At 46.0% G+C, this 13,040-nt stretch overlaps 2 protein-coding genes across 3 annotated transcripts; one reads left to right on the forward strand and one right to left on the reverse strand.

Annotated features, from left to right (window-relative positions):
* Positions 1–2,381: 2,381 nt before the first annotated feature.
* LOC123165052 (U-box domain-containing protein 35) lies at positions 2,382–5,075 on the forward strand. Its single transcript, XM_044582679.1, has 4 exons — positions 2,382–2,841; positions 4,173–4,291; positions 4,413–4,528; positions 4,629–5,075. The coding sequence occupies exons 1-4, from the start codon at positions 2,520–2,522 to the stop codon at positions 4,915–4,917; spliced, it is 846 nt and encodes a 281-aa protein (XP_044438614.1). The 5' UTR covers positions 2,382–2,519; the 3' UTR covers positions 4,918–5,075.
* A 588-nt stretch (positions 5,076–5,663) lies between these two features.
* Positions 5,664–9,365, reverse strand: LOC123165051 (protein kinase G11A). 2 transcript variants are annotated; one of them, XM_044582677.1, is made up of 3 exons: positions 9,051–9,365; positions 7,207–8,156; positions 5,664–6,741 (listed from the first exon to the last, which is right to left on the reverse strand). In XM_044582677.1, the coding sequence occupies exons 2-3, from the start codon at positions 8,061–8,063 to the stop codon at positions 5,862–5,864; spliced, it is 1,737 nt and encodes a 578-aa protein (XP_044438612.1). In that variant the 5' UTR covers positions 8,064–8,156; positions 9,051–9,365; the 3' UTR covers positions 5,664–5,861. The 2 variants fall into 2 exon arrangements, with proteins under 2 accessions (XP_044438612.1, XP_044438613.1); XM_044582678.1 differs by lacking the exon at positions 9,051–9,365 and adding an exon at positions 8,311–8,554.
* Positions 9,366–13,040: the final 3,675 nt, after the last annotated feature.

Genomic DNA, 13,040 nt, shown 5'->3' on the forward strand with positions numbered 1-13,040 from the left:
CTTCTCCCTCTCTCCTTCCTTCCTCTCCTACTCCAACTAGGGAAGGGGGGATCCTACTCCCTGTGGGAGTAGGACTCCCCCTAGGGCGCGCCATAGAGAGGGTCGGCCCTCCCCTCCTCCACTCCTTTATATACGGGGGAGGGGCACCCCATAGACACACAAGTTGATTGTTTAGCCGTGTGTGGTGCCCCCTCCACAGATTTCCATCTCGGTCATATCGTTGTAGTGCTTAGGCGAAGCCCTGCGTCGGTAACTTCATCATCACCGTCATCACGCCATCGTGCTGACGAAGCTCTCCCTCAACACTCAGCTGGATCTAGAGTTCGTGGGACGTCACCGAGCTGAACGTGTGCAGATCGCAGAGGTGTCGTACTTTCGGTACTAGGATCGGTCGGATCGTGAAGACGTACGACTACATCAACCGCGTTGTCATAATGCTTCCGCTTTCGGTCTACGAGGGTACATGGACAACTCTCTCCCCTCTCGTTGCTATGCATCACCTAGAGGATCTTGCATATGCGTAGGAAATTTTTTGAAATTACTGCATTCCCCAACAGTAGGGTACTTATTCACGTCAGCTCGGGCAAATGGCCACCGTCCCCCTCCGTCGCACCCTACCACTAGGGCCCCTGGCGGTAGCTTGTCTAACCCTACCGCCAGAGCCCCTGGCGGTAGCGAAAGGGTCAAATGCCGAATTTTTTTTCCAACCAGGGTCAGATCCTAAATTTGTATGCCAGATGGTTCAAAACACGAAATTTTGCCGCTCTCAGCTACCTTTGCCTAGGCATGCTCGCGTCGTCCAACTCACGCAGTCCAGAGTGGGTCGTCACGATCCGATGTGCACTGGCAATTTCTTCAGGAAGCGGGCATGTGCGCCAGCAGCAACAGAGCACGGATGCAGAGCTGGTTCAGATCGCACCAACCTCATCGAACACTGCACAATGCCATGATGCCACAATTAAATTGGATTTAGAGAAATGATACTCCCTCTGACCCTCTGTAAAGAAATATAAACGTTCTTATATTTTATGAAGAGAGTAGGAATAATAAAACTGTAGCTGTCTCAAAAAAATAAAAAAATAAAACTGTAGCTTGTGACGCAGTCTCGAATGCAAAAGCGAATAAGAACATGGTGCAACCTGGACCTGAAAACGTCGAATGGTTGAGCAAAGAACGTTGCCGCCACCCTGTAAAAAAAGAACGTTGCCGCCACCATCTTCTGTCTGAAAAACATTTGGCGAAGAAATCCATCACGACGCCCTAGTTCCTAAGCATTCAGCCACGTCTGAAGAGTGAAGATGACTTTATGCTGAATCATCTCTCCTTTTGTTTTAGAGAGAGAGAGAGAGAGAGATGTGAATTATCTCAACGTCGAACCAGCATCGCCGTGCTGCTGTGGGCGAGGCCCAAACGCCCAAATTGTCCAGCACGGTGATGAAAACCCCACAAGCACTCGCTGCCTGCCTCTTCAATAGGCTCATTCATGCATGCATCTACCCCAGATGATAACATTTTTGCCAAGCAGCTCGCCGGTCACCGGCAGACGATTCAAAGGCGTCAGCTGGCCCTCCCTCCCACCCCTTTGACCCCGACGCAGCCCCGCGTCGCCATCGCCACCGGAAGGGATCCGACCGAGATCCCCCGGCATATTCCCCTCCTGGTCCACGCTGGCCCTGCAATAATCCGCATTACACTAATCTTCCCCCGTATACTACTCGATAATGTGCGTCATCTCCCTCTGCCATGCAGTAGCTCAACTCAACAACGTGTTCCGGTGCACTGTCGGGAACCGGCCTACTCAACACATGTCAATCAGCTCCGTTCATTGTAGTTCGTGTAACCACACGCACGACTAAATTAATCGACATGTTCGTTGCAAGACGGAGCCGGTTGACAATATGTGTTTCAGGAATCAAAATTCGTGCAAGTACACACCCACCCTATCATTATGAGTATCTCAGAGATTGGGTCGGTACATCATTTTGAGATCGACAAAGTTACCACATACGTCTCCATAGTCCACGGAAGCGCCTCCTCCCACTGAACGGTCATCTTTAAAAAGGCTGACATAAATCAAGAAAAATGCGAAGTAAGCTCAATTCGCCACGCCGTTATTGATTCGTTGATTTTTGACCTTTTCTATTCATGATCATCCACCTTGTTCTTCATACCGTACACGTTTGTGCCCTATCAAAGGGCATCAGTCACAACTCGTAAATCCAAAGGTATCAGAATATGCCACCGCCTAATCTCTATACAAAGGTTTAGGAAAATAACAAAAAATATGCCAGTTTTAGAAGAGAAAAAATAGTATAGCAATCTTCAGGAAAAAGTCAAACCAGAACATATACACACGATCCCCTCCAGCTGGCCACATTTTGGACGAAACAGAGCACACAAAGCCCTCCTCCTCCCTTCGTCTCCGTTGCTCCGTCTCATTCCCAAGCTCCATACTCCACCACGAGCTAGCTGGTACTGCTGTCCTGTCAGGGAGGCCGACCGGCCAAGAAGATCGAGGCATGGCCGAGGCAGTCCGGGACGATCATCGCGGCGCGGTCGGCGTCGCCGTGGACGACGGCACCGGCCTGCGCCCGAGCACCAACGGCGACAGCACGTGGGAGATAGAGGAGCTGGAGCCGGACGACCGGACGGCCGGACCGCCTCCTCCCCCTCCTCCCGGGGCAGCGGCCACCTCCGACGCCGACGACGTCTACGTGGCGGTGGGCAAGGGCGGGTCCAGCATGGCGGCGCTGTCGTGGGCGCTGCGGCAGCTCGCGAAGCCACGGAGCTTCGTCTACCTCGTGCACGTCTTCCCCGTCGTCGCCACCATCCCCACCCCATGTAATCAAGCAACCCTCTTCCCCTTTACTACCTTCTGAATCCAACATTTCTCCTATAATATTTGTTCACCTTAGCATTGCGAGATCGATGAAGCGATCAAAACAGTAACGATTTTGCAGCATGAATGAAAAGGTAAAAAGTTACTAGTAGTCAAAGTTTAACATCAAGATCGACGGCTAACATTCCGAAACAGTTGGTAAGAACACGGTAGAAACAAGTTTGGTCTTGGATCGACCACCAATGGGTCCTAGCAACGTTCACATACACAAGGGATTGGCTGGCAAAGGGTGGTTGCAAACAAGGTCATGTTGTTGGACTGGTCTCAAGAGGGTTTTGGCTTGTATGATTGGAACTTTCAAGGGCGGCACCGCCAGTCCACCACACCTGGCTGGATGCTAGGGGTTTCAGAGCTTCCGTGAAGAATAACGATTGAAAAAATCGGCCCGTCGTGAAGCTACAATCGAGGAAGTTCTAAAGTGTTGTTGATGCTGACCTAGGTTTTCATGGACTGATCTGTTCAGACTCGCACTTTTCGGTGTTAATTATACTGACTAGGTGGACATGGTGTTTTCCCAAGAACAGTTACTTGGTTAATTTGATGCTGATAGCTATCCGGCTCTCGCTTAAAAGGAGATTAGAGACATCTCCAGTGTTTTTCTTTTGCCTAAGTACATGTCCAATGATAGCCACAAAAGGGAGAGAATTAATGCTTTTGGTAGACCTTGTAGAGAAAAGGCATAGTGCTTGTGCTAGGTATCATTTTCAAAGTATATATTCTCAACGATCATTTTATGAAGAAAAAAAATATTCTCAGCTATCAGATCAAACTTTTGAGCTCGAGGCTGAATGATATGTGGAGTATGTAGGATGCCAAACTTTAGGCGTTAGGTTCCTGGGATGCCGGGGAGAGTGGGACGCATACCAGTCTCTGATGTTAGCCTGCCACTGAAGTGTGAACAATCCAAAACAATAAGATTCCTTTCTTGATATATAGCTTCATCTTTTTTTTTTGAGGGCATATATAGCTTCATCCTTCTTATACACGATAACCCGATAGAGGCTTTCAACAGCTATTTATACACGTATTTGTTTGTAAACCATTACACCTTTTTATCTATATATCACGAGGTCCAAGAGACAAATATGTCGATTTTTTTATTCTTTTTGGAGTTAGTTTTTTTTCTTTCTACGTGTGGTTTAATAGTTATGTCCTGAATACGAGGGTTTTCTGAATATAATCATTTGACTACTGAACAACAACTAAAATTAGTTAAAAGGTGTCTATGGTTTTGGATGAATCTGACACATGTAGCATTAATTTTCTGAAATAGTAGGAATGATGCCTAAGAGACAAGCAACCCCAGAGCAAGTAGAAACTTACATGAACCAAGAGAGATCCAAGAGGCGAGAGATGCTGCAAAAATTTCTGGACCACTGTCGAAACTTTCAGGTAAACTGGCTGCATCAGTTCTTTGCAAATTCTTTTTTGCTTCCTACCGTGCTTTGTGCTAGTAGCATCTGGACGCCAAATTTCATACTAGTAAAATTCCATTCTTGCAAATTATGTTCAGGTTAACGTCGATGTGTACCTCATCGAGAGTGATCAAATCGCCGATGCGGTCGCTGAACTTATCCCTGTTCTGAATATAAAGCAGCTAGTACTTGGGGTTGCAAAATCCAACTTGCGGTGAGGTCTAATATACCATGAAGGATGAAAATCAGCAGGATTTCAACTATTTGCTTCAATTTGCAAAATAATATATGTACTTAATTTTGAATGGACACAGGAAGTTGAAGAAAGGGAACACAATAGCAGGACAGATACAGAAGAATGCAGCTCTCTACTGCGAAGTCAAGATTGTCTGTGATGACAAAGAAGTTACAGCGGCGACGACTGCTGACCCGACGCCACCATTTTCACCTTCCCCTGTAAATAACAACAACAGATCTCGCACCCCGACACCGCCATCATCTACGCCAAATCGCGATAGCACAGAGGCGGTTGATGGCAAAAATGATAGCAAAACCAAAGAAAGAAGGAAGATTCCCAAGTTTCTCAGGTGCCTGTCATCCTGATTGCTGTTTCAGTCACTTTCACAGCTGGAATGCTGTATGCGCCATCTTCAGGTAGAAAAAAGGTTGTGATTAAAAGTTTTGCCATATTTTGAATTTTTAAACTTCTCGATCCATGGTGTACAAATGAGATAATTTATCGTACCTGGAGCTTTTCAGCATATCTCTGTGGGGTTCTTTCTCTCTCTTTTTTTTTTGGTAATGAGCCTTGTACTTAATTGTAGTGGCTATGGAGCTACATGAAAAAAGGCAATTGCAATTAGAAACATACGGATGATACAGATGCACGCATCGTCTTAAGACTTCATAAACATTTCGCACAACACGCATAACTGGACAGAGGAACAGGGAAGAGGGAACATGGCTAAGCACAAGGTGTAGACAATCAATTAGTAGAATCATTGTTGATAGGGAGCATCTGTGCTATATTTAGGACGATCAGTGAGCTCAGCAACTTAAAAAGTTAAATAACGTCATCAGTGCCGTAGTGCAAGCTGACATACACATGATTACCGTACTTCAATCAAACACTATTTCAGCAGGTCTTTGTCGCCTGAATGTGATTCAGATCGTGCACACAATGATGCAACCATCGGTGTGAGCAACAGCAACGACCAAGCAGGTAAAAACACCGGATAATCCCAACAAAACAAGGCCCTATAAGGTGCCTCGGTTGCTGATAGTAATAACTTATTTCACGGCAGCATAAGCTGTACAAAACTGAGCTTAATTCTGCACGGCGCACGAGATTTCAACTCACAAAGACTAGCGACTTCAAAACTTGTGGAGGAATATAAATCTGAAACATCCAATTTGTTCACTACAAAACAGAAAATAGCTTGACAGACACAAAAATCTACATACGACTCATCTGTCAGACACATAAATGCGAAAAGCCTACAACTTCTAATTATGCAAACAAATGGAGAAAATGAACATTCTGTTCACTAAAAGAAATCAAACTCTAAATAGTTATCCGAGCCTTTCTGGGATGCACCAGTAGGTGCTGCACTAGCCTCAGATGTTGACACAGGCAGCTTTGTAGTCTGCCTCTCAATCTCAACAGGCTTCGGAACCTCTGGAGGGCTCGCACAGCGTATCAACGCCCAATTCACACCCTCAAAAAATGGATGCTGTTTTATCTCAGTGGCGCCACGCTTGCAACCCAATCGTTGTTGGGGCTCCTTAACAAGTAGGCCCCTTATTAAATCTCTTGCTGAGAAGCTCACAACTGGGTATTCCGGGAAACGCAACGGCTGACCGATGACATTGAACAGTGTCGCTCGGTTTCCTGAACCTTTGAAAGGTGTTTTGCCGAACAGAAGCTCATATAAGAATATACCAAAGGTCCACCAGTCAACAGCACTGCCATGGCCCTCACCTTTGATAATCTCAGGGGCCAAGTACTCGTGTGTGCCAACAAATGACATTGATCGAGCATCACTAGGTTCTGCCATGAGCTCCGGCCATGGGCGGACCTGGTTGACAACTTCAGGCTTTGGCTTTCGATCTTTCTTCGACTTCGAGAAGAACCGAGGGCCAAAGCATGTTGTGGGGGCTGTGCACGATGGCTGTATCATGCAGGATGGCTCTGCACAAGCTGGTTGAGCACAGTAGGCCTGGCTGCTCTTCCGAAGTGCTTCTGTTTCAGGATTAGATGACCTGATTAGAGTCGGGCTAACTGTACAGCGAAGGGAGAGGTCGAAGTCGGATAGCATGATGTGCCCGTCATCACGGACAAGAATGTTTTCAGGCTTCAGATCACGATATATGATGCCTAGCATATGCAAGTACTCCATAGCAAGGAGGATTTCTGCTACATAGAATCTGCAATTAAGAAGAAATGCCATATCAGATCAGTGTGCAGTAGCTTTTATTTAGTAGAAATAACTTGTAAAAGAAATACTAAAAATGTATTCACATAAATATTGCTAGGATATTTATTTCGCTATATGTTGTATTTGCTTCATTTAATTTGATGCATGTTTAGTTCTGCTGCATGGATGTAATCTGAAGCAAACTAAATTTGCAGTTGCTTTCTCGTTGACAATTTTCACAAGACACACGGTATGTCGCCAATTAGTTACGTTAATGGCAATTTTCCATACATTCAGCTAACTCGAAATGGATAATAACTTTCCGCTATTCTTCACTTTGTTGCCACGTTACATGGGAACAAACAGAATTGGATAAAAGCTATTGTGTTGAAAATAGTAACAAAATGCTGAATCCTAAAAGTCAAAAAGAGAGTAAAGTATATTACGCTCAGCGTAAAAGATGGATCAGACATACTTAACAGCTTGTTCTGGAAAATACTTGCCACGCTGTTTCTGTCGAAGTGTATGCAAGTCTCCCCCAGGGCAGAACTCCATAACGAGGCATGAGAACTTATCAGTCTCGAAGTGTGTGTACAATGTTGGAAGAAAAGGATGATCCAGGCACTGTAAGATTTCCTTCTCAGTCTGGGCTCGAAGCAACTTCTTACGGCCTGTAAGTGATGCCTTGTCCATAACCTTCATTGCAAAATAGCTCTTGGTTCCAGTCAATTCTGAAAGATACACACTGCCAATGTCACCACATCCTAGCTTCTTCAATAGCTTAAAGTGGCTGAGGCCAAGGATCCCGTCTCTACTCCTGATCATCTGGATTGCCTCCCACCGTGAATCATTTGCCTTGTGAGGCTTGCTGGTGCTACTAAAACTGCTGCACGCGCTTTCCTCACTTACATCACTGCCTGTGCTCGGCCTGCATCGGCTGCTAATACCTCTTTCTCCAGTCTCAGACCTTCCCGTCAACCTGGCACTTCCACTTGCACTCGCTGCACCATGATCCTTATCTACCGTCGAGTCTGATTTCACGGTTCCATCTGTGTTTCCATTTTCCACAGTATCCTTCTCATCATCTGCAGGAACCTTGCTGGATGTAACATCAACGGACTCATGCAGCTTGTGAGATGGTTTCTGGTCACTGGACTGGATTTCTTTGTTTGGACTGCTTGGCATAGCCGATTCGGGCAATTTTCTTGGCAAGGCTGTACTGGGTTTACTCGAACTGGTGAGATCCAGAGAGGAATCATTCTGAGAGCACTGCTTCTTTTCTTCAATGTTGGGGATTGTTGGGATGGTTTGGAGCATTGTCTTGGAAGTCATTGCTCTGACAACTGAAACCTGAAGCCCAGATTGCAACACTACTGGTCAATCAAGGGTTTGAGCTTGGATGGACCACTGAAGTGCATTCCAAATCTGCAAAAGGAGCAAGAAAAATCTTATAAACCAAAGATAGATACATGCAGGCAATAACTGCATGACTACATGAGCCATCAACTCAGAGAGCAAAAGATCATCAACAGTAAACTATCAGTCCCAAACAAGATCAAGAAAGAACCTCCACACTCACCACTCAGATCCATCAACCTTCCTACCACAGTGAGAGAGAAGTGAGACTTGTCACAAGCCACAACAGGACTTAACAAAGTTATCACTTGAGAGTTCATGTCGCCCCTCCTATCCTAGTCCCATATATGGCACTGGCGAGAGCACTGAACCTGTCCAACCGCCCACTAACTGTAATCATGCAACACTAGGGATGTAGATGTAGCACTCCCCACTCGGGAATAAACAAGATTTGTTAAGGATCCGCAAAGAGGGGCGCCCTCTTTCTTTCTTTCTTTCCCATCAGAAAAGGAGAGGAAAGAAAAGCGGCTCCCAATCCCCCATCACCCACCCGAAAACGACGCCTTTAGCCCCTCACAGGCGCATTTTACTACGATCGATTGGAAACGATACTGCAGGCGCATCAATGGCGTCCTTTACCGCCATCAATGGCGCCCTTTACTGTCACATCGAAACGCAGACTTTGTTGCAGAAAACTGAGGGAAAGCGGGAAATCATGAGACCGGCGAAAGCAGGCAGGGGGTGCCGCGCGCTTTCGTCTTTTGATCTGCGGAATGCGGAGGCACGGAATCTCGCGGTCGCTGCGTAAAAAGAGTAAACGGCGGTGCGCATGAACGGCGGCGCAGATCTAAACATGGCCGAATCACGGTCCGGTAACGGCGGGAGGAAGAGGGAGGAGAACCAGAGATCGAAGCAGGGGAAATGCTGCCATGGAAGAACAAGAAAAGGTGCGAGAAATCTCACCGGAATGGCGTCGTCGTCGGGGCCTTGAGGGGTGGTAGATCTTCGCGCGTCCGGGGATGAGACAAAGAGGAAGGAGAAGGAGAGGAAGGAGGAGGAGCGCCCGGAGGAGGCGGATCGAGTCACGGGGTACCCGACCAAGGAGCTGCCTGTGGGCTCTCGTGCTGCGGCTTGGGAGTTGCGACGAGTGAGAGGTGGTGGGTCGTTGGAGGTTGAGGCCGAAGTGTATGCGCAGTGGTAGTAGTAGTGGTACTGGCGCGGCGCAGGGTGGTAAAGAGGGAAGGGGACGCGCGCAGGAGGAGGAGAAAGGCGACGTGCCGGGCGCTGAAAGGCCAGCTTTCTCTTTCGTCCACGCTGAAATCGCTGTGGATCCGTTCGCGGAGGTAATGATTCTGTCGAAATTTTGGGGCTCCGGCTGATGGGGAGACGACGTGACGGGGTTATCCGAAAAATGACATGGATGGCCGCCCTCTACATGGACCTTTGTGTCGGCACCCGGAGCTTGCAGCCGGGAGCAAATTTCAGGTGGAGCGATCGAGCAACGTCGTAGAATACGACCTAAATTGGTTCAATGGTGAGCGTTTAACAGGTACTCCCTACGTCTCATAGTATAAGAGCGTTTTTTACACTACACTAGTATAGAAAACGCCTTTTATATTATGAAACGGAGGGAGTAATTAATATTATGCCAACTATCATCATCTATGGTTATTACACAATTAACATGTCATGTAATTGATATCCTATCTTATGTCATTGTGTGATTAATTTTCTCCTATATATCAATGTGCATTGCACGTACGTATTTACTAGTGCAGACAAGTGTGATCACAATAATTAGCATCGGACAGGACCATTATCTCTCTCTCCCCCTACTTAAGAGAAATGTAATGTTTTGACGTCGCTCCTTCGTCCAACATTTGCGTACTTCACATTCTCTCCTATGTTGATTTTTTTTACTTGAAAAACAAGCTCAACTGCCCCGCCTCTTATTTAGTATGTACCAAATAAATTATGGTTTCTTTGATAAGTTAATAAGTGCTTAACAAATAATTGTTTACCAGATAAAATCTTCATTTTTACACAATTAAATTAATATGGTTATGTACCTGTTTATAGCGCACGAACAATTATGTCTAGTTCAACAATACGAACACAACACTGGTGACAAACATATATCCATTAAACATAAATATCTTTAAGAGTAAATACACGAAGACAATACATTATTGATAATCTCAATTAAACATCAGGCAAGTAGCAACCTGGCTTGTGGCAACATCTACAACACAAACAACCATGTTGCAAAGTAACTTCTCTACATGCGCCATGTTGCAAGGTGAGCCACAACGATGGGTTCGTTCAATCGTGTCGATCCAACGGCGCACAACCCGGGCCGATCTTTACGAAGGATCAGTCGGTTGACACGTAGCACGAGCCATTCATTTGTTATCGGCGCCAATAGGTGGGACCAAAATACAACTTCTCACTTAGAGCCTGACAAGAAAATTCCATGCAATCAGGAGCTAAAATCATAAGAATTTGCCTCGCTAACAAGGAATATTAAGAACAGTAGACATGGTTTATGCAATGAGATATTTTTAATAAATCGTATTTGGTGGGATGTACTTCCTCCGTTTCTAAATATTTATCTTTTTAAAGATTTCAAATTGACTACCACATACGGATGTATATAGACATATTTTAGAGTGTAGATTCACTCATTTTGCTTCGTATGTACTCCCTCTGTCTCAAAATATAAAAACGTTTTTAACACTATATTAGTGTAAAAAACGTTCTTATATTATGGGACGGAGGGACTAGTTATTTGTTGAAATTTCTAGAAAGACAAATATTTAATTGTAATTATAGCAGCTTGTGCTAAGAGTCATGCAACAATTGCTATAAAAAAAGTCGTGCAACAATTACAACTCTACCGTAAAGCTCGAGCGGACCTTTTTATGGAGCTTGTGGAAAAGAGAACCGCAAAAACACACGCAGTACTGGTTGCAGGACTGCATGCAAACGAAGCTTTGGGTACAGTCTGTGCCTGGGTAAATTTGGCTGGACATGGTCAGAGTCTGGCAGGCAGATGTACATTTTTTTACTGTTTTCTTCTTCGAATCTTTTGAATCCTAATTTGTCCGTATGGATGAGGTACAGTGTATTGGCACTCTCAACCAGCATTCATGGTTACTTATTGGCCAATGTAGAAGTTCAAATGCATGAAAAATCATGAGATGACACATCTTAACTTTTTTATGGTAATGATCATGAGATTGCAAAATTTTAAAATTTATCTTACAAACAATCTTAACCTCTATTCTACACAATTCTTACATTTATCTTACAGTAACTGAGAGCAAGTCACAGCCACGACAAAATGGCATCTCGCCAGGTAATTGTGCAAGAACATTTGCCGTTGTGAAGAAATTGCTGGGCATATCAGCAATTGATGGGTATATTGGTATAGAAGCCCTCCTTTGTACTAAGCCATGCATGCATAATCTGCTATCACTCGTGGATTGCTTGCGAGTACATTCAAATTACTCATTAGCTTGCCCCTGCCTATTAACTCGGCCAAGCATGGAAGATTAGGAGTTTGAAAAAGAGTTTTTCGATGACCAGCATACAAACTAGGATGCTTCCCCAGTCGGTTGCATGTAGGGTTAAGGCATTGACATGGGTTCATTTGGAGTTTCGCCTTCAAGGCTTTTTTTTATGTAAGACTTGATTGTGATGGTCCTATTTATGTAGGACATTATGTAATGGATGTAAACTTTTGATTATTAGTTTGTTGTATGCAGTGACACACTGATTATGGGATCATTGTTGCATGTGCAATTGATGGCTTCGACCATACAGGTCGGGGTCCCCACACTTGCCTAGGCGTCCTAGTTCTTGTGGTTGGTGGTAGGCAAGTGCGTCACGGATCTGCATGTAATTTAGGTGCAATAGTGTGTCCCAAAGGTCGTCCGATGGAGAATGGAATTTTGTTTGTGGTGTTGGTGGCATGTCTATTTGACAGTGCTGGATCAAGTGTGGGTGGTGCTCTGTTGCAGCGACAGTGCCATGGAGAGGCTGGGCGGTGAAAAACGTTATGCACAACTACACGTGGATCTAGGCATGTTGTGGCCCTCTCTGTTTGACAGGCTGGTCTCCGGCAAGCGGTAGTCCCTGCCGTGGACCAACTGAACGCGGTTCCAAACGCGTAGTGGTGCGGGTTGGAGAGATCCGACGTGGATTGCCCAGATCCATCATGTGATGGAGTGGACAGGCTGGATCCAACAGCGCCAACCCACTTCTGCTAGGTGCATATGTGGGGAAGTGGTTTCACCGCATTCTCGTGCAACACATAATGCATTTTGAGCCATATTAGCTCAAATGTATACAAGGGGGCCATGCCTAGGCGGTCGGTTCTTGAAATTTGCCACCCTAGTTTTGCTTAAAGGGAACCATGAAACTACCAAAGATGTAGGAGTCCAAGACTTGCACACCAAGAAGGTCAAGATGCACTATTGGAATCAGGATCTTTGCCGTCAGCTAGCTGATGGCAAAGAAGGTCTTTGCCATAAGGCTAAAGAAAACTGACGGCAAAGAAGAAGCGGACGACAAAGATATTGTTTGCCGTCAGCCGTCTCTTTGCGCCTGCTAGCGGACGTCATAGAAGCGTTGCCGTCAGCTAGCAGACGGCAAAGAGGGAGGGTGGTCCACTAGCGAGAGCCACCTAAAGGGCACTTTCCTTGCCGTGTGCTAGCTGACGGCAAATAAAGTGGCCTAACTAACATCCGTTAGCTAGGCTCTTTGTCATCTGCTAGCAGACGGCAAAGAACCGTGCCCTAACTAAAAAGCCAACATGCCCGCGCCCCACCCCCCTCTCTCTCTGCCCCCCTCTCTCTCCGCCCCGTGCCCGAGCCACCGCCGCCCCGCGCCACTCCCGTCGCCGGCCACCCCGCCGCCATGCCGCCGCTGCCCCTCGCCACCCACGTCGCC

This window comes from Triticum aestivum, chromosome 7D (genome assembly GCF_018294505.1).
Source record: "Triticum aestivum cultivar Chinese Spring chromosome 7D, IWGSC CS RefSeq v2.1, whole genome shotgun sequence".
NCBI lineage: Eukaryota > Viridiplantae > Streptophyta > Magnoliopsida > Poales > Poaceae > Triticum > Triticum aestivum.

Excerpts from the sequence above, each read along its gene's own strand:
- LOC123165051 (XM_044582677.1), bottom strand. The coding sequence starts at position 8,063 with ATGACTTCCAAGACAATGCTCCAAACCATCCCAACAATCCCCAACATT. Across the intron at positions 6,742-7,206 it reads TTTCCAGAACAAGCTGTTAA|ATTCTATGTAGCAGAAATCC; the intron begins GTATGTCTGATC and ends TCTTAATTGCAG.
- LOC123165052 (XM_044582679.1), top strand. The coding sequence starts at position 2,520 with ATGGCCGAGGCAGTCCGGGACGATCATCGCGGCGCGGTCGGCGTCGCC. Across the intron at positions 2,842-4,172 it reads CGCCACCATCCCCACCCCAT|TAGGAATGATGCCTAAGAGA; the intron begins GTAATCAAGCAA and ends TTTCTGAAATAG. Across the intron at positions 4,292-4,412 it reads ACCACTGTCGAAACTTTCAG|GTTAACGTCGATGTGTACCT; the intron begins GTAAACTGGCTG and ends AATTATGTTCAG.